This window comes from Toxotes jaculatrix, chromosome 10 (genome assembly GCF_017976425.1).
Source record: "Toxotes jaculatrix isolate fToxJac2 chromosome 10, fToxJac2.pri, whole genome shotgun sequence".
Lineage (NCBI taxonomy): Eukaryota > Metazoa > Chordata > Actinopteri > Toxotidae > Toxotes > Toxotes jaculatrix.
In genome coordinates this window covers 9,869,443-9,895,251 of record NC_054403.1, presented here as the reverse complement: position 1 = coordinate 9,895,251, position 25,809 = coordinate 9,869,443, and the positions used below count along the sequence as shown (strand labels likewise).

Here is a 25,809-nt window from a genome sequence, read left to right as displayed (position 1 = left end):
AAGTATGCATGTAATAAATAAATAAATGAAGTAATTATAGGAAATGATCCGAAAAACCCAATAAAAGCATTTTTATAAAATGTAATCTCAGCATTCTTAACAGGAAAAAAAATAGTCTCATGATATTAGTATTTAGTCAAAAAAAACCTCTCTTAAAACATCTATTTGGTTTTTTTTCTAATGGTATTTTTTTTTAATTTTTTTTACACTTGATAGTTAAGCTGAGTATTTTGTGCCTTACACAATTGTGTTGTTTTCAGAAAGTCCCTCCTCACTGGCCCTTCAACCAATGACTTTCCTCTCAGCAGAGTCAGTAACTGCTAGTTAGCAAGCTATCTCCTGTTAGCTACAGCAACACAAGAGAAACCCTCAGCACTGTCTTTGCCTCCTACTTCATAGAACAGTATGTTTAGGTCCATCAGGAACCTTGAAATCAGATGCTGCTTTTGCCTTTAATATTGACTTAATGGTGACAACAAGGGCAATAATGATTAGTATTTTCATTACTGATTAATCTGCATTTCTCCATTATAATGGAACTGATAAATGAGTCTATAAATGTCAGAAAATGGTGAAAAATCCAAATTTCCCAGAGCTCAAGGGGACAGCTTAGATTGCTTGTTTTGTCCAAATGAAAAACCTAAAGCTGTTCTACTTACTCTCATGTAAGACTGATATTCATATTTTAGAAACTGAGACTACTGAACCTTTTTTTTTTTCTTAAAAATGGCATAAATGATTATCTGATGATCAGCATTGTTGCCAAATAATGTTTTTCCATTAATCCCATTAATCAACTTGCCATCCAAGCTTTAATGCCAAGTAAAAACCCACCGGCCAAGCTAGCTCTAAGCGTTAGCTGGCTAGCTGCCTTGTTGAGCTGATTAAAAGGAGAAAATGAAACAACCTCTCAAAATAAGGAGTTGAGATTGAGTAATTCAAACATGAATTGTATATTTATGTAGTTAATTTATTAGTGTATTGTTTAGTTTCTGTATATATGCATATGACTATGTGCTTTATTGTTATTATAAAGGTGTAAAATGTGCATTGCCAATTTAACCAACTTAAACATGGCCCCTGTTTGTGCTTAAAACTTCGACTACGTCTTCCTAGAAATCTGGTGAAAACTTAAAGTGATGAAGACTCTGGCTCTGAGTATGAAATCATATATGAGGTGTGGCTTGCACAGTTGCATACTGGAATAATTGACATATCGTGTAGGCCATTTGCCAGCCGTTTAGAAAATTAATTTCTATTGTGTTTTCAGTCCATGCATGATCAGTCCATGCCTCATGAGTATGTGTGTTGGTCTGAAATTTGCACATGGTCATGAAGGAGACAGCAGAATGCACAGGATTGACTGGTTCCACGTCTTCATATTTATTTCATAAATAAAAGTAAAAAGTTTTTTAAGAAAACATCCCACATGATTAGACTGTGATTGCTCCCATGTCTGTAGAACAACCCCCACCCCACCTCAACCTGGATGCCTGCCTCTCTTTCTGTGCTACATCACTACCCCACTCCCCAGTTTGGCAATATTGGAGACATGTTAGCTATAAGCTAACAGTGCAAGACAGGCACCCAGGCTGAAGTTTTTCCACCCGAGTGGTAAGAGAACTCCCCTGTGAGGATGCCATATACCATTACAGCACCCCAGGGAGCTCAAGAGCACCCTTTTCTGAAGACGAAGTAAGAGATTGAAATACTGTGATAATCAAAAGAAAGTGCTTTTTGCTGTGGCATCTCAGCTTCTTTTCTTCATGTGCTCAGAAGTCAAGGTGTGGCATCGCCTTTCCGCTCTTGCTCAATGGCTGGAAAAGAAAGAGAAGAAGACACTGTTGGTCAGCGGGCTCGTGTTTAGTGAATGTGCGAGAGGATGCTGCTTTTTGATTTGCTGGATATCAGCGTGTCATCATGTGCTGATGCTGCAGCAGTTTTGGATTTTGCTGCTCTGCTTGCTGAGCATGTGGTCTTTTGACAGCGCTGGATGTGATGAGTAGCTACTGACAGGAAAATTGTTGCAGGGGATTAAGGCTTCAGCATTGTTCAGAGACACACACACATACACACAAGAGACACTCACTCTCTTTGGTCGGCAGAGGGTTTTTCTCTTTCGTCTCTGTCTTCTTCAGCTTTGTCTTGTCGAAACGGGCAATCTCAGTCATGTCAGGCTTGTCAGACATTTTGGCTGTGAAAGATGAGAGAGACACCTGAGCACACAGGTTTGACCTTAACTGTCAGCTGTTATATTGACAATGCAGCATAACATAATAGAAAAGCATAAACGGTATTATATATATATTCAGAAGTCTAAGGGCAATGTTTGGAACGTCATCACGAGAGCTGTCAAAAATCTGAATTGGCTCTGACTGATATTTAAAATAATCTTTTGAACCGACTGCACATAAAGGGAGTGGCTTTGACATGTGCAGCTCAGACACATCCACTTGGATGCCTGTGAGTGGTGGTTGCCTCCCACACATGCTCTGTCTTGATATTCTCCCGAGCAAAATGGCTATGCAGCTAACATGTGCCTATTTTTACCAAGCTGTCTGATCATTCCTTTGTCTGTGCTTTTCCCTCTCTGAGGCTGAGGTCTTTGTTCTCTCCCTCCGCATCTCCTCTGTCTCTCTCTCCCTCTCCCTCTCTCTCTCTCTCTCTCTGCATCCACCCCTGCAGCCTCCTGGATCGAGGCAATGCTCCACAGGCTCCACTGCAGTCATAATCCTGACCTAGCCTCAGGTCTGACTAATCTGTCTTGCACAGTCTGGCCCAGTCACGCCTGTTTGAACCACTGCTCTGTAAGGGGCTGCTGTGGAAATGTGACAAGCCCACTAGCCTGTAGCCAGTCATTTGCAAACCAAGCTACAGTAAAATCACTCTCACTAGTCTGAATTTAAAAGGGGCCTAATAGAATTGGTTTGACATAGAAATAGTCACGCTGGGCTCGTGGCCAGAATTCTTACATTTGCCGTTTCTTGAAAAGAGGAACACGGAATCATCTCTCGATTACCCTGAGCTACAAATGGTGCCTGTATCCACCTCTTCCGATCCTTGACACAAATAACAGCAGTCATTATCTCACCTTTCTCAATTCTTCAGTAAACCTGATTATCCACACATCTCGTTTATTGTTCCTTTATCACTACCATCATCATCATCATCATCCTCATCCTCAACATCCATCTTTCACCTCCTTTCACTGTTGCCATCAGCAGCCAGTTTCTCCTCATCCAGCCACACCCCAATCCTTTGTCTGACTCCTTGTAAAACAGAATCCGGAGAGAGACACATGGACACAGACAAAATGACGAACACGGTGAAGTATAGATGAATCTTTCTTACCGGTGTTCCTCACAGCAGTGGGCTAAAATCCACCAGCGGATAGAGTAGGGAGGGATAGAGAGACAGAGATGGAGAAGGAAGAGCGATACGGAAGCTGAGTGAATCTGCCGGTGTGTGCACGCCTGCCTGCATCCAGGGTGTGGGTATAAGAGGGAGGGAGGGGGAGAGAGAGGGAGAGAGATGGTAGAGAGAGAGTGACGGAAAGCTTGGTCAGCCTTCCTCCCTGTCATCAATATTAATACTCCCCAGGGAAAAGACGAGAGGAAAGCAACCACTGATAGGAAACAGCTGTGCTGTGTAGATCATCTGAGACTGATTATAATAAATAATTCAGCTAATACATCGTTATTATTGTTATAGAGTGTTTTTGCTGAGTAGGTCAGGGACGCGCTGCATGACTTGGCAGAAAGAAGATTTAGTCTGCTTCTAATCATAATGATGTACATGAGAAATAATGTGTACTGTGAACTGTACTTCTTTGACTTTGTAATAGTCATTAGATCCTGGTGTGTGTGTCACAATGTTTTTATGTAGAACTGCACAGACAGCAGATAGCATCAAACCGTATTTATGTATTTGATGTTTATTTTTAGCAGGACAAGTACATGACATGGACCAGTGCCACATACCACAGCTTTTATAGCCTAAGCTAGTTTGCAGTGCCCCACCTTAGAAGGGCCTTTACACAAATACATTAAACTCAACAACAAAATACACATAAAACAAACAGCACACAAACAATTACACAATACAATGACTGTAAAGATCAATGTGGCTAATCAGAATTTATATGTACTGTGTATTGTACTACTATACCACTGTAACAGTCATTACATGCTGAGATCACTCCAGAAAAACCTATTTATATTCAGTTTTTTTTTTAATGAAGACAAATAGCATTGACCAGCGGCAGGTACCACAGCATTTATAGCCTAAGCTAGTTTGCAGCGCTTGTCCTTACAAGGGGCCTTTGTACAAATACACAAAAATTATACACAAAATAGCACGAAATTGACCATAAAACTAATCTAACATACCAAAGAATAAGAGCTTCTCCCTCAGATCTGAGTATCTGCTGGTTTTCTAAGTCCTCTATGACACTAAATTGTGTATATTTGAATTATGCATCACTGGTCAGACAAAACAATACATTTAAAACAAGACATCACCTTAAGAAATTGTGATGGCATACTAGCAAACAGAGAAGAAGACGAGAGTTGTCAGATTAATTGATGAAAACAGTTATTAGTTGCAGCCTTATCTTACACTCTGATTCTTAGATACACTGTCATTAATTATTTTCCCCCGTTCAGCAACATTTTTAGCTGGTTATACTGTGCCTCAGCGTTGCTATTTACACAGTGGTGTGCATGTTTTTAATATTAATGTGTCACAGCCTTTATTTTGCCACTGATCAAGCAGCTGTTGATTACATCAGGCTCTAATAAAGCTGTGATGTGTAGAGCTCATGGTCCTTTGCTGACATCATGAAACCTGCTGGTCTTCACTCTTTAATCCTCCCAGAGGTACAGTTACAACCAGCTGATGCCAGCCGCTGAGGACATACGTCTCAGAGCGGACAGCTCATCTCAGAGTAGCAAAGCGATGATGAGTCAACATGACCTCAGCCCTTGAAACGATAGAGTGAGCCAAGCAAGCTGGTGCACATTAGGTTCTGGTAAGCACTCGGTTAATGTGTGAGCCCTCGTTCCTGGATGACTTTGGGTTTTACTGGACCACATCCACGTCATAATGAGGTCACTGATATTTCTGAGTGCTCTGGAAGAAGGCTGCAACACCACCTGCTGCCTGAAGCCTGGAGCTGCTTCATTTTGCAGGAGCCATTGTGCACGTGGGCTTCACAAAACGAATAATAACACGCAGCCTTGTTATACTTTCTTTTGACATGAGGCTCGCTGAATGCTACACGCAATACCTAATCACCCAGACCTATGTGATTGCCCCATGGAGCTAATTATATTTTACTGCCCTATAAATGACTCAGCCTGTCGGCTGTGTCTCTCCATTGAGTTGTTTGTTTCTGTGTGATGTTGTTGGGGGAGGGGAAAAAGATCTTTGACCTTCTAAATTTGCCTGAGCCCTCCTATTAACCTTTCTGTTTGACATGTTAGCATATTTGAAGCTTGGAGACAAGATGCACACTGACAAAAGGTCATACTTAGAGGCCAAACAACCTGTCGGAGAAATCTGACAACCTGCTGCTTGTTGGTGGATGGTAATAGACCAGTAAACCTTTTCTGGGATCAAGTCTGTCTCTGTGTTGTCTTACAGTGTCTAGATGAAGGATCAGTGTTATTGATGAACAGTCTTCCATGTCCAGCAGCAGCCACATGATGGCAGCACCGTACAGTCTGAGATGTTTCTGAAGATACATAGATACAGAAATAATTATGCTGTATTTGTTACATCTTACTCTATTTAATTTAACAATATTCAAAACATATAGGAAGACTTTGTTAGTGCACAGAAAACAGTTGTGCTTAAATATGGTGTAAACACAGGATGGCAGCACAGGACTGTTTTAAATTTGCAGCTTGAGCCCTGCACAGTCTATAAGAGACCACCAGGGTGCACTCATCCCCCAGCACCAATAAGCATAACAGCTTGAAACAGCTCGAATCCTAATGTTATTTATGGGATATATATGTGTGTGTGTATATGTATATATATATATAAACTTTTCACACTTCTCTAAATACAGTTTCTTCTGTACTTGTGTGTCTATTGCAAGCAGGGTTTTTAGCAACTCAACTCACTGGTTTAGCAAGAGACAACAGTAATTGTCAATAACTAGAAAAGGAGATTCAGATATTATTGTTCAGCAGTGTTCAGATAAGTTTGCACCATGTTTTATGTTCAGGAACAGGCCCCTGAATGATGTTTACTGTGCAGAGCCCAGTGTGGAGGTACAGAGATTTAATTGTTAATAATAGTTAAGTAAGTTTTATTTTGAACTTGGGCTGACATATAGGGATATACTTCAGGTTTTGGCCGTTATGTTTGAGAACTCTTAAACATATTTCACAGGATAACAGACCAAGAAATAGACAGTTATATAACAAATCAGTAAAAAAAAACAACTTGCCATTGTTACACTTTGTTGCACAGATTTAATAAATTAGAGGTAATGTGTTATTTAGTGAGCTTTAGAGGTGCTGGGAGAAGGGTTTTGTTACTTTTGGACAGAGCCCGGCTAGCTGGTTCCCCCTGTTTCCAGTCTTCATGCTAAGCTAAGCTAAGCTAACCACCTACTGGCTGCTGCTTCAGTCCATACAGACATGAGAGTGGTGTCAACCTTTTCATCTCACTCTTGGAAAGCACGTGAATAAACTGTGTTTTCTGGAGCTTGGATACAGAGAGGTGGCTGCACACTAAAACACATGCAGTGTTGACAGGCATGCACACAGACACATCTGTGCACACATATGCACACTGGCACACACACAGCTTAAGTTATTTTCCATCATCCAAATTGATAGAAGATGAGTTTAAGTGTTGGCAATAGAGTGGGCAATTTGCACCCCTGAACAAAAGAGAGGAGACATTGTTATTCAACAAGCAGAACTCCGGCTGGAGTGTAATTACCAACCACATTCAGACAAATTAAATCCGGCCTGGCACTTTTTATCAGCCTTAAACCAACAGAATGAAAGAAGCCTAACTCAGATATGCTGAAGCTTTAGAAAAAAGAAATCTTTTTAGTTTGTCACTCATTGTAAGAGTGCTGAGTTATCTCTCAAGCGAATCTTGATTATTCCATATTATACAGATGAATTAGCTGTTAAACAAAAAGAAGAACCAGAATGGGGAGTGTTTTGAGGAGAGGTGTGGGATGTGTGAGAATGGTTAGGACAGTGCACAATCAGTAAGACCAGATAAGCACCCCTCCTCAGTTCATGATCTCCACGACTAATGATGCAGCATTTGATTGGTGCCCGGCGTTCCATCATCCAGCCAATGAGCTAAGAGTATCTCGGTGTGGAGGAGTTATCTCACCTAGCCAGCTGGAGGACAGTGACAGAGATGAAAAGAGAAGGAGGAAAACAGCAGAGAGGGAGAAGAGGAGATGGAGACAGAGATGAGGGATGAGGAACCAAGAGAGAGAACGAGATGGATGGAAGATTAGAGTCCTGCTATAAACGCAAAACACGTTTGTAATGCACCTTATCTGGTACCAGAGAGTAATGGCAATCTTTGTATTTGATGCCCTAATAGTCTGTGTTTGCTCACTGTGCTGTGTGTGTGCGCGCATGTGTGTCTGTCTATGACATCGCTCTGCCTGAAATATCTATACTTTTAGGGCGAGCTTAAGCTTTGTTTGCAAAGCTCAACACATCAAAGTAAATATCCTCCGTGCATCTCCTCTCTTTCAACATCCCTCCCTCATCTCCTCCTCTGGTGTTTCCTCTACTTTCTCTCTGGGATAAATTGCAAGACATTAAGCATGCACACAACTGGGGGCTTGAATGGATTAAGCAAATGATCAATCCTTTAAATCCACGAGTCTGTAAATTAAATGAACAAATGAGTGACAAGACAAGCAAATTTACTCATTTGTTCAAACTAAAAGCAGGACGGCTATTGAAAGAGCGATTTCTTGCCTTAAGGAATACAGAATTACATGTGCTGCAGAGCTGTTCCTCACTGACAACAAGAACAACAATTAGTTACTAAAGATTGTTGCATTGAAGCAGCTCTATAATCCATGTATCGAAGGAATTTTTTGAACCCTTATGTCAAGAAAGCAACAGGGTCTTGAAAATGGAATGGAACAATATCAGCATTTTATTTTATAGTTGAAGGGAACAGATTTTGCTGGTGACATGAGAGTGCAGTGTTCTTGAACTCAAGATCCACCTACGCAGAGCGCTTGAAAGTTATTGCTACTGTTGTATGTTGTGACAGTTGCTGTGGTACAGAGGCTCCACTCTGTAACAGCTTGATTCTTACTGCATCCTTTAAAATGATGTGGTCCTAGTAGTCGTTTAATATTCAGTTCAGAAAACTAAGAGGAGTTAAAACAAAGCAGACCTTCTATTGTTCTCGTAATTACAGAGGAAATTCTGAATATGTTATTGAAAGAATGATAAGAAAAGAAATTACAATCATGAGAGCAAGAATGGCATTAAAAGAAGATAACACTCAAAATTAAAACAAAAATAGTACAGATAAAGACTGGAAGTCTGGATTGAAAGACTTATTTGTCACATTCGATGGGTTGTTCTTATAATATCTGTCCTTCGGTTTATGTCAGGCAGTTGTAGATTGGAGTCCAGCTCTGATTTTCTTCTTTGTGCTTTGATCAAAGTTTAAAACTGTCTACCAAATCACAATTTAAAAAAAAAATTCTGCTAGGTCTGCAACTAACAGTTACTTTCATTATAGATTAATTTGGCAGTTATTTTCGAGATTTGTCATTTAATCTCTAAAATCTTAGAAAGTTGGGCAAAAATGATGATCACCGTTTCCTACAAAGTACAAAGGGAAGTCTTCAAATGTCTTGTTTTGTCCAATCAGCAGTCCATCACCTAAACATATTCAGAGAAAAGCAGCAAATTTTCACATTTAACAACCAAGAACAAGGGAATGTTTTGGCCTTTTTTGCTTGAAAAAAGCTTCTACTCTGTATTTAACCCATATTGTGTCTCAATTTCCATCTCAAAATTCAGAGCCAGTTAACAGGTATGCTTGTGTCGAATCTGTCTTTGATCTGTGCAGCTCTCCAGATAAGCTTCTTTTATTTGTTGAGTAATTTTGTTTTATCCTGAGTGTTGCTCTAGAAGCAGTGGAAGGTTTGCATCATAAATGTCATGACTAGTTGACAGGAGAGATGTGTAGTGGGGTTAGATCTTTGATTTGTTCTCTGAAATGTTTCCAGAATTTCAGAATTCTTCCTTTAATATATATTGTTTGAATATCAGTAGATGTTGGCACAATTTACCTATCTTGTTTAATACTTTTTAAGCATATTCCTGTAGAACTTCATACAGTGACTCTATAGGACGCTCGTTCCATATGGTGTAGTCATGTTGGCAGAGTGGATAGTGTACATACCATTCTCTGGCATCCAGAAGCATCTCCTATGCATAATAAATACAAAAGTACAAGGACATGAACAGAAGAGGGAGCTGAGATGACACCAATTCAACACCTGCTACTAACACAAAAGCACGGACAATAAAAAGGAATGTCATACTGTACATGTGCTGGCCATCTGCATTGCATAGTAATAAGTAAATGGAAATGAGGAAAGGAGAAAAAGCAGGAAAGAAAACCATATCTAGAATAATGCGAGACATAGGTAGACAAGAGGTAGATGCAATAGACCAGTATTGACCGAGGGATCCTAAAACATAACTGCAATACATGTACTACTGCTTCCAGTGTACAGTAACAGATTACTCCTAGTGTAAAGGAGGAAGGGTGAGCTAATCCTGAGCACTTTTGTGGTTAACTGAGCACATGACTGAAAGATACGTCAGTAATGCTGGGACATACATATGTCAAACATCTGTCCAACAGCTTCTGGCTGTCACATGTCCAGCTGTCAGCCAACTAGTCCACTTGAGAGCTTTTTACGATCCTTAATTTCTCTCCTTACTTCCCCTCTTTGGGGCAAGGGTAGATGTGAAGTGATGCGTTTGCTAGAAGCCATAGATGTTCAGTCTTCACAGTGTGCAGCAGTCCACTGCTTTCTTTATAAAAGGTTGCAAAGGTCAATATATACAGTGTATAGTGAATGAAATGTAAAAAAATAATAAAAGATTCTGAATTGCTTCCTAGCCTGTAGCAACACAGATGTGACTTTGGGGATAGTGGGATAGCGTTGCAGGCTAAACTAGCCAGGAGCAGGCATTGGTCAACCACATTTCCTTATAATTCAGTAACTCTCCTTTAAAATGTTGTGGGCAGTTTCTGCTTAATTCACCTGGGATCTTAAAAACCCTTCATCACATGAATATTTAATGCCATTTATCTTAAGTCTCGCTTCTGAAAATATGATTTTTTTTCCGAACTTTTGGCTAAAGGCAAACCACAGATTTTTTTAAAAATAAACCAAAATCCTCAGTTTTAAAGTTTTAAACAAAATTAACACATGCCAGCTCTTTAAATGAATTTGCAGTCCTTTAACAATTTTTGCACTATTCTGCCAAGGGGTTATGCTTCAGGGTTGTAAATGCTAAAATAGGACTGTCGTATTAGGGGTCTGTTGGAGCAAAACCTTAGAGAATGCCATTTTGTAGCAGGAACTGAAAAAAAATTCAGCACACAAGTAAATCACCAGCTAGCATTATTTTCTAGGGAAATATTGTCGGACTGGATAATGTTCAGCAGCTTAATGACGCTTAACACGTCACTGTCGTCTTAAAGGGTCACGTCTCAAGCCTCTGAGGACGAATGTGAGTTTGATTTCACAATCTCTGCAATTCAACTGGTATCGACTGGTCTTTTAACTCAATCAGATTCCTTATTATTTTCGAGACTGACAGTCGTGATGACGCAAATGGTGGCTCAGCCTGTGCTTTGAAGTCAGTCATAAAGCGAAAAGTTCTGAATTTAAAACTAACAAGGGACACAGCTTCTTTAAGAGTTAGGCCAGAAAATGACAGGAAACCTTACAGAGCAAGATGGAAATAGCAAAGGTTTTCCTAAAGCATTGCATCTTTACAGATATATGTATAACATTTTGTAAGAAAGCACCCTTTTCTCTTTATTATAGCAGTGCTAAGAACATTTTCACTTCTGTAAAATCAAATAGAAGATACATTTTGTGCTTCTCTTCTGTACCACTGAGATTTCCACTGTCAATAGCCAAGGATGATGCAGTCCTTTGTGACCTTATATAGTAAGAGGGCTATTTGTGGTTTACTGTAACATTCACATAAATGCTGTGTGGGCTGAGTGAGTCATAGTGGCTTTTCAAAGCGAGGATTATTTGTTAAAGGAGAATCAAATCATTTATGACTTATAGGGGGCGATTGATAAGTTTGTGGCTGTAGAACGTAGATGGAGTCAGTTTTAGGAAACTGGGCACATTTCTTTTTCATCACAGTCTCCTCTTACATGTACACACTTAGTCGAGCAGTTGTAGACCATACAGATCTCTGCTTTGTAGAAGTTGGCATCTTGGATGTCCAGAAAGTGGTCCAAAGAAGTGGTAACGTTGTATTCACTGTCAAAATGGTGACCAGTTAGCTCCTTCTGCATCTTCATAGTGGCCTTAGGTGTACAGAAATAGAACAAGGGAAGCAGACTAATTGGAGACCCAACGTTATTATCTAGTGTAGGGGAAATATTTTAGGATGCAACAGTTATACATACTGTACTGCAGCAGTGCTTAAAAAAAAGTCTTATTTAAAGCACCTTTAACAAGTGTTATAAAGCATTTCTGCAGAGTCTGAAGTCTGTTTGATTTAGCAAAGATACACACTCACGCACTTTTAGCAGAAAGGCAAACAATATTGTCCTTGCTTCCGTTTTGTTCTGATTCTCAATTCAGAGGAACTGTGGATCTAAGATGACAGTTGGTGTCTTGTTACCTTGACATTGGGGAGTCCTCTAAATTGGTGGAATTGAGCCATGATAATAAAGTATGTCTGGGAAAATAGAGGAGGCAGGAGTTGGGGAACAGAAAGATAGAGCCTTTTATTATGCGCCTTTCTGCAGTGATGGCAACGAAACAAAACCGGTTTTGTTTTGTTGTTGCAGCTCCACACTGGGTGGATACGAGGTGACATCTGTTCAGGAATCCCTGCTCATACACCTGAAAGGCTTCGGCGGTCTCTCTTCTGAAATAGAGAGATTAATAAATGTCCCTGTGACTGCTTTAGGATTTAAAGAACATACACAACATTGGATGTGTGTGTGTGTGTATGGGTGTGTCATTGTCGGCACAATATGCTGTACGTTATCTCCACACAGCCACCTGTTTATATGAAGGGAGTCAACAAACATCATATGAATTCCAATAAGGCTCACCCTCAGAGTACACACACTTCATCATCATGAAGCTAGCACTGTTCACTGTAATCTAAATCCCTTATTTGAAAGCTGTATGTGTGTATGTGAATGTGTGTGTGTGTGTGTGTCTGTCTGTGTGTGTGTGTTAGAGAGATTAAAACTGACAGTTTTCAGTGGTCTTAGGGGCATTGTGCAGAGTGGGGTTAAAATAATGGGTCTTTAGTGTCAGCAAGGGATTGATCGTAGGGTTAATAAGCAAGAACCATACTCGTCATGAAACTGACAGGTGAGCCAGAGATCTCAAGGTACATGTTGGAGACGCACTGAAAGGGTTTTCTGATCTGAGTCAGAGACTTGTGGTTGTGCTTTTTCCCCCTAATTTCTCGAGTGTTGACACGATAACGTGTTATTATGGTCGCTGACCAAAGTTTAAACAACATTTCACCGACTAAAACAAGGGGGAAAACTCCTGCGACACTCAAAATCGTTGAACATTCACCTCACGTGCTGCTCCCATTTTCAGCAAGGAAATAAGACTTTTTAAACTGGAAACGTGTTGAGAATTAAAGCTGCTAATCCAGAGGATTAATACAATTGAGTTTGCTGGATTTTGGTAATGCCCTGTTTCCTAAGCTTTGCCCATTAGGCACCTGCTGCTGTCACACTCCGATGACTTCACAGGAAATTGCCTGGTTTTAGGACGGCGAGAGTATGCCAGGGCATTTGCACTGAAACACAGAAAACCACTTGCACGCACAACACACACACTTACACAAAGAAAGGAAGTGAGATTTTGCTGTTCCTGTCCTTTGGCTTCACGAGACCAATTATCAGTTGCAGTGTGTGTTTATCTGTTTGTGTGTATGTGTGCGTGAATGCGTGAATGCGTGTCTGCAGGCAGGTGCCTCAGCAGACCCTGACTGTCAGATTTCATGCACCACAGGCTGTGCCACAAAACACACACACACACCCTTTCTTGGAGTAGAAGAGACAATTGGCCCACGGCTCTTCCAGGAAGCTTTCACAAACGTGACGATTTTGAGGAGCCAGTTGTCGCTGAGTGAGCCACTGGCCACTGATTACCATTCCCTCCTCACCCCGCCCCCTCACAGCAACCTGATACAAAGCTACAGAGACTGAACTACTCGTCAGTTCACATCCTGTCCGTACGATGAGAGGGAAAGAGACTCACCAGATACAACACATGCAGTCTCAGATTAATACTTTCAGTATTTACACAGTATTTGAGTTTCCTGACTGCAAATATTTGTTTTTGAATGAATGAGAACCAGCAAATGATGTATTCAATTCAAGCTGAATACAGCTCATGTAACATGTTCCTAAACAACGCTGTAGCATCGACGCGGTTCCGACTCGAGCAACAATCTAACTGATCATTTCATATTTATTACTGAGATTATGCTACTGTGAGCTGTTATTATTTATTATCTGTGCTATGGTGTTCAGTCCAAAATTCTTCCACACATTCTCACATGGTTTGGTGTCACGACTTTCTGGTTCATTTTGCATGAATGAGTTTCCTAATTTTCCAATAGGACAACAGGGCATGAAATACATCAGAGTGACAGTGCTTTCACAGACGGGCCCCCATTGGAGCGCAAGGCACAGCCTGCTGCACTTACACACTGTAATTTTTGAATTCAGATTATAGATTAGACATTTAATTTTTGTCTAGGTTCAGATTTTGAATAAAAAATAAAATAAGTAAAATAAAAATGTTTAAAATATGAATAACACATGAAACAAACAAAAAAAAAAACAACAACAGCAGCTGTAAAGTTTAAGTTAAGTGTAAGTGTATTACTTTACCAATTTTATCCTTACCTGTAGGTGATAAAACTGGTGTTCCTCTTCTATAGCTGGATTTATTGTTGGTGTAAAGGGTGAACAGGAGAACCACAGGTTTTATCTATAGTTTAGCATTGGATTTCTTCCATTAACAGCACTATCACAACACCAGACAAATGTGTCATCCAATAATACGGCTTTAATGTGCTTTAATTACAGTATGTTCCTCACAGGAACTGTGTTTGCATTCATTTTAGATTCACTTTGTGCTAAGAGCAACAGTGGGAAGGTCTGCACTGATTCATTGTCTCAGTCTCTTTCATGCATTTGTTGTATTTACATTGTTTAATTTGCTATAATAGAGAGCTGTGATTGCTGTGAGCACAAGGTTTGCAGCGGAGATGGTTTTGCTAGATGTGTGGTGGCAAAAAGGAGACAATACTGAGCCTTTTTTCCCCCACTTGCTTCATGTTGTATTCATTCCATCTCTACAAGTGTCAGAAAACTGTAGGAGAAATCATAAGACACCGATACTGACCAATTACAGCATTTTTCAGGAGGAACACCTAGCCTATAACCCCTTGTGTGACTGCTTTAAATCTGCCTAATAGCTGCAAGACCAAACGGCTGCTGCTGTTACTTTCCTTCCTCGCAGGTGTCATAGGTTGGCTGATACAGTGCGCATGAGCTTTTTCTGACAATGACCGAACAGCGCCCCCTTGTGGAAATTCTGCAGGCTGCTAGATGGAATCGCGTGAGCAGTAAATAAGCCTGAATACAGTCTGACCTTGGCTTTTTGGGCCAACCTGGTGGAAATTCACCTGCTTCATTAACATGAGGCACGAATCAAACCCTGTTCAACAATTTGGCATCTTGTTTTGATCTATCTATAAATCACACACAGTAGGAATCTATTATATTGTGCACCAACAAGAGCAATGCATCACCCAACCACACATACAAATGTATCGTTGTGGCGATGAAAAACAACAGATGAAATACTCCTTGCCTGATAAGGTAAACAAGCAGCCAAGGAGGTGGAGATCAGTGTCCTGGAACATTCCTCCACCTTCCCTTTTCCCAGCAGTCTCATACAAGATGCCATGTGCTCATGTGCTTTCACACTTGCACTTTGCTCATTCCTTCACACTTAAACCCATACGCCGCGTATAAATAGGCCAGTGCAAATCATTACCTCCCCTTTTGTTTCCTCCATGATTCCCTCCCATGTTGCTCTGCCATGCGAAATCACCAGTCACTTCATTATATCTATAGTGATGCCTTTACTGACCCCATTTTCATTTCTCCAGGCCCCCTCTCCCCGCCTAGCCAGCACCATCTCCATGTACAGCGCCCTCAGGGAGGAAAAGTAGTAATTAGTATGCTGATAAATGAGCCAGTGGTGTTGCCATAACTAGTTAAACAGCTATTTCCACCTCTCGCTATGTAGTGAAGCACTGAAGAAGCCTCTGGTGTGTGTGTGTGTTTCTGTGTGTGTGAGTGTGTGCGTGTGTGTGTGTGCTGGAGTGTGTCTTTATAATGAGGCTGAAGTAACACAGCGGTACATACTGTTCTTGTCGCAGTGAAAGGTATATCGTTGATGACAGATGCTCTCACTATGTGGTCTAGCACTGACTCACTCCCATCTATCTGTCTGTCTTTATGTCTGTCTCTTTATACGTGCGTGGGGTTTGTGCAGTTACATAAGAATCCACGCAGATTCCTGGGATATGCGCTGTGTTCGTTTGTGCGAGCAAAGGAGCGAGGGAGTGTTACCATGACGATGGCATTAGAAACCAACCTTACATCAAACCGTGTGTGTGTGTAGTTGTGTCTTCCTGTTGTGTTTGTGCGAGTGTGCTTCTGCATTTGCCTCCATTAGAGCCAAACTGGAGAACTATGGGCCTCTTGGTGCAGTGAAAGACAAGAAGAAGAAGAAGAAGAAGAAGAGGGAAGGAAGATGGTGAGGTGATGTAGAGCAGAGGAGAGATTTGCTGTTGGGAAAAGACGCACGATGGAAAGGACAGGATGGAGAATAAAAATTAGGATGCAGGGGAAGTTAATTAGAAGGAGGGAGATACTGACTGTGGACCCAGATGTTTCCAAATGATCCGTTGATAACCCCGCCCCCCCTCCCATCTCCCATCTCCCATCTTCCTCTTTTTCTTTCACGCCTTTGAATATGTCATTTTGCCAATGCTGTGAGCAGCCTGTGCACCTTTGCCAAAGATATGACTAAGCTGTGTGTGGGCTTTTGTCTGTGTGTGTGTGTGTGTGTGTGTGTGTGTGTGTGCGTGTCTGTGTGTGTGTGCGCGTGTATGTGTGTGCATCTGCATGTGTGTGTGCCTGGCTGTGACTGTTGGAGTGTGAGTGTGCTGGAGAGTGTGTATACACCGGTCATCCACAACATTAAAACCAGTTACCGGTCTTAACGTTGTGGCCGATCAGTGTGTGTTTGACCTGACCTACTCCGATCAGATTAGCAGTGTTTTCTCTAGCCTGTGCTGCAGGGTGTGAGCCCATGCTTGACCCACAGCACGGGTCACCTCTCCTTCCTCTCAGGTCTATATATCCCCTTTTCTCTTCTGCTGCCCTGGCTCACTCACAGGATCTTGAATTTGTAGGATATTACATTTTCTATTTACTTATACTTTTACTTAAACTAAATTTTGGGGGATTTTTGACCCCTTGACAGGACCATATTAAGTGGAGTTTCTTTGTCAATGTCGTTATAAAATTCAGTGCTTCCACTATCAGATAAATCCCTTCACTCACAGCAGCTGCAGGCTCAATCATCTTCTCATTAGTAGCTGTAGCACACCAACATCAACACTGCCTCTTGCATCCTGGCTTTTTTGTAGCAGTGCTATTTTGAATTCGTCACTGTGATGGCTACTGCGCCTACGTAAAAGTCATACACTGTACATTCCAGATGCACATATAGCAACGCCACACAATAAGAGACAGTATACATTATAAATATGAAGTAGTATGACTCATTCAGAAGACCTCAACAGTTGTATTGACTGGTGGGTGATCATATAAACTTTGTGAGTGATTTGCTGCTTAGTGTCACATAAGAGTTGCTGAGCTCACATGGGAGTCGTGTAACAGAGTCGTCAGATCCACATGAATAGAGGTGCGAACTGTTGTGAAAGCACTAGAGTAAAGACGTCAGGGGAGCATTGTCATGTCCTGTTTACAGCTCCGGTGATAATACTTATTTTATCTATGGCGTTTGTGTTGTCTTTTGTATGTCTGCTTAATCACAGCAGACAGAGTACGTAGATCACGTGGTCGTGCAAGCGACTCCAGAGAGGGAAAACAAAAGGTATTCTCAGTAGTTTTGTCGTTCTTGTGTAACACAGGAGTTGCTCTTGTTTGGAGTTTTGTTTGACTCCTACGTGGCTCTGTCCCGATCTCATCAACAAGCTGCTGTTTGCCTCTGTTTCCGACATCTGAGAGCCAAATGTTTATTTTCTAACTCAGTCTACTATTGGTGTTAAAACAAACAGTTGCTGTTGACCCCGCTGAAGTGCATCATGGGTATTATTCAACAAAATGTAGCCTTGCTGGTATGTGTAACGAAATACCTCCTTTCACGCTTTTCTCTGTTATCCGGGATTTTCCATTCAGAACAGAATGTAAAGTGATTTGTATTATGCTCAGTGGCATCAGTACATTTCAACTATACAGCAAGATGAAGTCAGTTGAATCACTTGTGTTAAATACTGCTGATTTTTGAAAGGTAACAATTTCAACAGTAGTGAATACAAAATACAACAACAGTGTTCACATTATGTCCTGTATTTTCATATAATCCTGTATAATGATTCAACTACACACAACTGCAAGATTTAAAATTCATCTAGAGGCTCATGTCCTTTTAACCCGACCAATTTAAACTCTCCTCTGATAACACATTGAAGACCTGGCTATCTCCTCTCTGCTATTACCCAGATATCTCTCACTGTAGTCTATCAACTGTCTTTTCTTAGCTCTGAGCACTGCTCCCTCCTATTCCACTGCACCCCTCAGAGATCTGGGGACAATTGCACATCCTTACTGTCTTGCAAAAAAAAAAAACAGTTTAATAGTTTTGAGAAAACTTTGCTTCTCCTATTAGCATTCATGTTTTTAGATCGTGTATGATTTTCAAATGATTTACATGTGAGGGAATATACCAGCTGTTAATTATGAATATGGCAAAAATCTGCATACGAATTCTTGGACATGGTGACATCTGTGCTTCTGTTGCATTAAAAGAATTAAAAGTGACCCAGCTGAACCCAGAGAGAGCGAGAAAAGAGGATCATAGATAAAAAGAGAGAGAGTGTAAGGAAAGAAAGGCAAAAAAAAGTGAGAAAGAGAGAGTATGTGTGTATGTGTGTGTCTGTGTCTGTGTGTGTGAGGTCCTAAAGTGCTCAACCTGTCATTCAAGCTTTAGGGGTTTATCTTTGGGAGCAAGGGCACCTGGCTTAGCAGGCTTTGCTGTGGGGACGGCAGATATCTGTGTGCACACTCGCTGAAGATGTGACAGCAGGTATCCACTAGGGGGGAGAGATATGACACTGTGTCATTATGTGCAATGCATAAAACATTCACAGCAATAAGCTCTTCTTTTTATGTTTGCCTCTGTTTTGTTCTCCCCGAACATACAAACACAACACGCACAACACAACACACGCGCACACACATAAAGGGGAGCAGTGGGCTGTAAGGGAAGATAGAATAGAACAGGGATGTGTATGTTCGCCTCGGCCAGTTATCTTCCCCCCTCTCAATGCACCACATGATGACTCCCTGAGAGGCTTGAAATTACAATCATGCTCATGTGAAGTGAAAATATTTTGGCTGAGCACGTCCACCAGCACCAGCTTTTTTTTTTTTTTTTTTTTTTTTTTTCCCATGCTGTTCTTTTGCACTTGACATACACTTACAGACGCTCAACACTGTGCACTTAACCCTCAGACAGCCCTTTGATGTTGTGAGGACTGGCCACAATGTCCTCATAACCATGGTTTCGAACCAAAATTTGTCCACACAGCTATAGAAAGACGTACACACACACTCACACACACAAGTCCATATGTTTGCAGCTGGCTGGATAAATCATTTTGACAGCTGAACACAGATTATGAGTCCCTGAGCTCTCTCCTCAAACACAAAGATGGCAGAAATCCCCTTGAGGGGTAACAGTAGGAGGTGGCACTGGCACACATAACACTGGTAGAGGCAATAGCAAACACAAATTGGTATTTTAAGAAACATTATAGACCAAAAAAAAAAAGATAAATCTGTAAAGCTTAATGCTTGAATCATTTTACATCCATACCTGAATCACGATGAAGTAAAGCACCTCAGGATTTAATGTAGCACCTACATGAGTCATGTATGAATAATTGTTATTATGGACCAGTTCTCTGTTAGCTGGTGAGGAATGCTATGAATTAGTGTATTATTATAATTACCAGGTAAAAGGCATTGATTGAAATACTAGCCCTCTGACACTGGGCATGTAGTAGAATCCCATTAGTTCCCTGAGTAAGCAGACTGACGTCATTCCCTCCTGGTACTCCTCTGTTTTCGTACCACAGGTGTCACTTGTTCATGATGTGGTCAGAACTACTCAGTGATCCCTGTGTTGAACCCCCTCTTACTGCTCCTCTTACTGCTCCACGTGCCTCCTTCAAACACCTCCAACTCACTGAACAACTTCTAACCCACAGCACTGAAACAGTCCTGTGGATGTGTCACCGTGGATTCCAAGCTGCATCAAAACTAACATCAGGATCACTAGATACAAAAAATACTTTATAGTATGTCAGTAGTAGGGCAGCAACTAATGATTATTTTCATTTTCAAATATCCTAGAATAGAAAGTCACATCACCACATCTTTCTCATTTCAAAGTTATTCCATGGGTGACACTAGCTGAATGTCCAGATCACACGTGGACAATATCCTAACAGTTTTGCTAAAAGCAAGTTTAAAATTGCCTGGGGTGGATGACTCTAAATTCAGACTGATTCTTTTAATGGGATCCAGGTTGAGTTTAGGAGAGCATGAAATTATCAAATGTTAAGTTTTACCGTGGAGCACCAGCTTCTTGCCATGTTTCGATGTTGACTTGTTACGTGTTTAGTGAACAGAGCTCAGATTTCCAAAGTAATTTACTGCAGGCTTTAAGAGGCAATTGACTGAGACAAGGAAATCTTCTGCCTGATTGTTATTATCACAATAATGAACATCTCATCAAAGGAATAGCCGAATTTACTTAAAGCCTCAAATATCTTAAGTATCTTAGTTTTAGTTACAGAAAGTGGTACTTTTTATCACCCTAATCCAGGACATATCCTGAAAGTATTAAACTCAAGAAATATAAGGCTGTGATAAGGCTGTCTCATCTCTTCCTGTGAGAATAAGGCAGCTAAGGCCAAAGGCTGGCTAGAACATGTTTTGCCAGAAGACGTCTCCCATTTCTCGAATGCAATTTTCCTGTTGATGCTCAAACAGCAGTCACAGTGGAGGATGAATGAGGACACGTGGTAGCCTATTACAAAATTTAGTCTGGTTGTGAATACTCATACTTGTTTAAAATCCTTTATAATTTGATTCAGGCTTCATCTTCAGGTACTTTTACATGGAGCCTAAAATTCTAATTATAGTTGGTTTAGAAGTCCGAGCAGAATAAAAGTGTTCCATAAGAACACTTAAGTCAGAATAAATATGCCCAGACCGATTGATATTTCAGTCGGTTGCAGAGGGGCAGTTTAAACCGCTCCATAAACCGATCACTAGAAAAACTACACCATATAAAAGATTGAACCTACGTGGGGATGTACGTTTCTCCACTTCCCAGCTTTTGTCTCTCTTTATTTCTCCTGCTAACATAAACACGAATTTCACACCTGGTCACAACTACAGAGGAATTTTATTTCTATATTAAAAGAACAAAACAGCAGCAAATAAATCTCTCATTAACATTCAGGAAGAGGGCACACTGAACCTGATATTTCATTGGCCAGCATGACTCAATTGGGAAATCATCCTGTCACAAATGGTAGCTATCAAGCATGTTGATAAGGGTGGGACTGGTTCCAGAGGAGGTTGCACAGCTCGCTGGAACAGCGAGGTGCTGACCTTCTCACAGCAGGGTGACGACCAACAAGGCCCTGCCAACATGTGTATTCTGACAGTCTGACTGCATGGAACCCATTTGAAACTCACTGGGAACCAGTTCTGTCCAAAGAGAGCACTCGCTATAACAAGGTACACGAAACCGTCAGTGACATTTGATTTGTTCACGGTCATTAAAATGGAATTTTACAATGAACAATAGCTTCCCAGAGTCTTGTCGTCATAATGAGGTCGCCAGGTTCGGTACCACAGGCCTTTTGGCACATTTTGAAGTCACAACAGGAAAAGTACAAGTGTAAACAATAAACATAATTATGGCTCAACTCCATTTAGCTGCTTCAGTTTCCAGATCCTGGTACTATGCAGGCTGGTTCACTGTCACACTGTCATGACTTAATGGGACTCTTGAATAGAACAGAGCTATTGTTCATGTTATTAGTAACACTTGTGCTTTTCCTACTATGACAAGTTGTTATTTTATGCAAATATCTCATACTCACAAGTTGAACAGTAGATCCAGCACACAAGTCACTGTCTCTTACATTTTGTACACACTTTTTTTCTTTTTAACTTGCCTTTCAGAGCTTCATATTATTGGTAAAACTACACAGAAAGGCTGGATTCATGTTTTCCACAACAATAAACTTGAAGAAGCTGCTGGTAAACAGCTGAGTTTTTTCCTCTCGTAGAAAGTGAATATAATTGAAAATAATCTAGTATCTACAGCAGTCTAATTGGTGAATCACATATCATACAACAGCACAAACAGGTAAAGCAAGTGCCCTAACTGAAACAAGCACCACGGTCTGTGCTTTTTTCCCTCCATCCTCACAGCAAAGCCCTTAAGGCATTACTTTTTTCACACACATGCACACACACAAGCTACGTGTGGGCACAGAATAACTTTGCCTGTCTTTCAATTAAGACCATTCAAATCTCCCATCTGCTCTCAGATCTTCTTCCCCCTCACTTCCCAGACCTCTTCAGCCAAGCCCCTTTCCTCTTGGCCCATTACATTTCATCATCTCGGCTATCCCTTCTGTCATAAGTGGCCATAGGCTTTTAACAAGACGCGGGAGGCCAGTGAAGCAAGCATGGTTAAACGCTCTCTGCCCCTCCATTTCCCGCACTTGAGCGCAGTGGTGATGGAGTCTCATGTCTGGAAGCTTTATTTCCCCTGTGGGCACTGTAGCATATTGTGGGTCATTTGTAGCGCTTAGATGGCTGAGCTACTGAACAGATCTCAGCCTAAGCCCTCCACAGAGTGCCTCAGTCTCTGCCTCAGTCTGTAAGCCTACAGCCAACAAAGAGAGGGAGGTATTGCGATGGATGATTGGTTTTCTGCCACAGTGAAGATGTTGAAGGTTGTAGTGTCCACTGTCATGAAACAGTCTGTGTATAATGTGAATCATATATATCTGCCTAGTGGCAGTAAAGCATTTAGTCCTGAAAACTTAAATGACTTAAAGAAAAGCCATTTTGCCTGTTATGACAAGAAAATAAACAACAGACTGTTGGCTAAGCCCCATCATCCTTGATTACTTTTGCTACGCCTGTCAAGCATTACACAGTGACAATGTGGGAAAATTACCAATTGAAATTCTGAGTAATGTAAATGATTTTACATTCTGAAACTACTAACATGCAATTTTCTTCTCAGAAATCATTGATTTGTTTGTCAGGAATGACAACTGTTGCTAATTTAATCAGCTGTAGCTTATAGTCTAATCAAGCTACCATTGGCTTCTTGGGTTGGTTGAAAATGCTGTGACCGACTGACTTTTTAATGTTGTTAGCTGATTCCTTTTCAAAAGGAGAACCCTGTAAGAGGATATGTTTGGCGAATGCTACATTACTACCTTCTAGTAGGAAGCTATTTAGCCTAACATTTTTCACATCACATCACATTTACAGCAGAAAAAAACACTGTTTAATTCACTGTTTTAATTAAAAGAAACCACAATTTAAATACTTTATAATATTTGGATTGATGTCACTACAGGCCCAGAGGCTGCTTCAGTGTATTGAGATATACAAAACCTGACAGACTGGTCATGCCTAGTGAAAGTTGCTAAACTGTGACTGGACAATTGCTGTTTGCAGAAAAAGTTTATTGAACGGTCCACCTCATGTTTCCCAGTCAATGATGTTTATAGTTCAAACACTGTAACTGCAGTGTTTCATCCAAATAAAGGACCACTGTACAAACCGTATCCATGCTTCCAAATAGCTGTTCAAACAGAGATGGACGAGATGACACCAATTATGAACAAAACAGGAGATTAGTCCACAGCATGAAAACAATTTACTGATAACGTTTTAAAATCTGAGAAGGTTAATGGGGCTTATTCTCCGGTGTCGAAGGCGTGGTAATTTGCGATAGAACTCTTAGTAGTCGGCAAAATGTATATTTGGAGTTAAGACAAAGGCCCATCTGTTGATGTGAGCAGAGAGAGATAAACTGAATGGGAGGGACAGTGACAAAACCGCTTTTACATTCACTCCTGTATAGTAAAAATAAACTGCAGGCATGCAAAGTGTCTCAGTATCACCTTATTGGCAGGACGTACCTTAGAGCAACCCTGAAGAACAATCTGAGTGCAACCTCTGACTGTGTAGCAAAAAGACAGAGAAAGAGACAGAAATCAAGACAGATGAGTTGGTGTCCTCCATATAGCAGACAAAGCGATGTGATAAGTTTATAATGTGACACCAGTGTTTAATGGGGGTAAGTGAGAGCTCTGTGGCGCCAGTGTTTTGCTGAAAGAAAAGAGAAAAGCGCAAGAAGACAGTCCTCACAGAATATGTCAGGTAGCATCAGCCTCATTGAGCCCGGCTCTGTTCATTACTGTCAGAGGAAGTTCTTTTTGCTTTTCTTCTTCTTTGAACTGCTTTATCGACTGTATATGCAGGTAAAACGCTACATTTCTTCTGTCTGTGCATGAGTTTGTCTGTGCAGAGATATGCATGAGTGGGCAAAGATATGCATATGTGTATGTGTGTGTAACTGTATGCTGCTGTCCTGGTGGAGATGCAGAGAATAGTGTGGCTTGTGTTCGAGCAGCACCTGTTCTGTGAGGCTGTTAGCTTCAGCCTGTCCTCTGTGATTTCAGCCACGCTCATTATAGGGCCCAGAGCTGCCTCCACACTGATTCAGCCAAAAACCCTAATGGAGGATAATGAGCCACACAGTTTCCCTGCTGCCTAGCAGACACTGAGCAGGGACTGTGTAACCACAGTGTCACAGTGCTGCAATCCCTGACAATCCAGCAGTACAGAAGAAAAAAAAATCCAGAAAAGAAAGATGTGGATGAAGTGAATTGTGTTTCATCAGTGGTAGATTTCTAGTTTGTGATATCTCTGCTGATGTGTGCTTGACTTAGACCTCTTTTTTTAAAACCTTTGTTATGCAGCCGAGTTGAGTGCCTGCATTGCTCTCCCAAAAATTGCACCAGTAATAAACCAACCCTCATTATTTGCCATTACATTTCCAAACATCAACACAGAACAACAGGCATTTCTCATCAAGCTCCATCGTTGCTGGAGGCCAAATTGGAAAAGTAATACCAAAGAGAGGCCCATTGCCTCCTGTCCTGGTCTCTGTTCAGATCTAACATCAGTCACAAGGTTTTTGGACCTGCAAGGTTTCATTTAAATTGAGGCATCTGATCTGAAAGGCTGATCTTGGCTGCCGATTAATGCAAAAAGATTGCATAATGTAGGACATAGGCAGTCTGAAGTGTGAAGGGGAGTTTGGAAAGTTTCATAGAGGGCAAGTGGAGTGCAATTAGATGTGAGTGCAGAGGGAAAAAGACAGAAAATGGATTCAGAACAACAGAATGTCCATAGTAGATATGCACTGTAGCTGCTTCAAAGACCTTATCCACAGGGACCTGTCCCCAGTGGAAATTGGAATATTATTCACAGTTCCCCTGAATGGCCATTTAAAAAACAAAATAGATGGTCAAATGACAGTAACCCTTGAGAAAAAAAAAACCAAGGACAATGATAATAGCTTGTTTTCTCTCCCCCGACTTCATGCTTGCCAGTATGAAAGCAACCACATATCCTTGCATTCTGATTTTGGCTCTTTCCAGCTCATGCTATTATTTAGGCTGCGACAGATTTTAAATTCCCGTTCTGCACCACAAAGCAGGCAGTCAACTCCCCTATCAGTCAAGTCATTCTTTATGTGTCGTGTCGGTTTGGTGTGAATAGGAGATAATTAGAAGCTGCATCCTTTTATGCCGGGGATCGCTATAGAGACCCAACAAGTGGCAGCATACACTTGCTGCTTTCAAACTGATCTGCCTTACTCACTTTTCTTACCACTGCCATAGGCTGAGTCGGTATGTACGTGTTTGTGTGTGTGTGAGTGTTGTGCTGTGAAGAGGTTATTTGTGGCAGACTACTGTGGGGCCTTTGTTTCCCTTGTCTCTTTGCTTCTGACAGAGGGAGGAAAGAACTCTAGCGCACTGTGCTTTGATCACACACTGGAACAGCTTCATACAGATAGAGGGAGGGGAA

General features: G+C 41.1%; 1 protein-coding gene across 1 annotated transcript; it reads right to left on the bottom strand.

Annotated features, from left to right (window-relative positions):
• Nucleotides 1-1,365: 1,365 nt before the first annotated feature.
• On the bottom strand, nucleotides 1,366-3,496 carry tmsb2 (thymosin beta 2). Its single transcript, XM_041048283.1, has 3 exons — nucleotides 3,352-3,496; nucleotides 2,090-2,194; nucleotides 1,366-1,817 (listed from the first exon to the last, which is right to left on the bottom strand). The coding sequence occupies exons 2-3, from the start codon at nucleotides 2,187-2,189 to the stop codon at nucleotides 1,780-1,782; spliced, it is 138 nt and encodes a 45-aa protein (XP_040904217.1). The 5' UTR covers nucleotides 2,190-2,194; nucleotides 3,352-3,496; the 3' UTR covers nucleotides 1,366-1,779.
• Nucleotides 3,497-25,809: the final 22,313 nt, after the last annotated feature.

Bases quoted from the DNA above. Each gene is read 5' to 3' on its own strand.
- tmsb2 (XM_041048283.1), bottom strand. From the start codon at position 2,189: ATGTCTGACAAGCCTGACATGACTGAGATTGCCCGTTTCGACAAGACA. The intron at 1,818-2,089 runs GTGAGTGTCTCT...TTTCTTTTCCAG, and splicing joins CCCTCTGCCGACCAAAGAGA to CCATTGAGCAAGAGCGGAAA.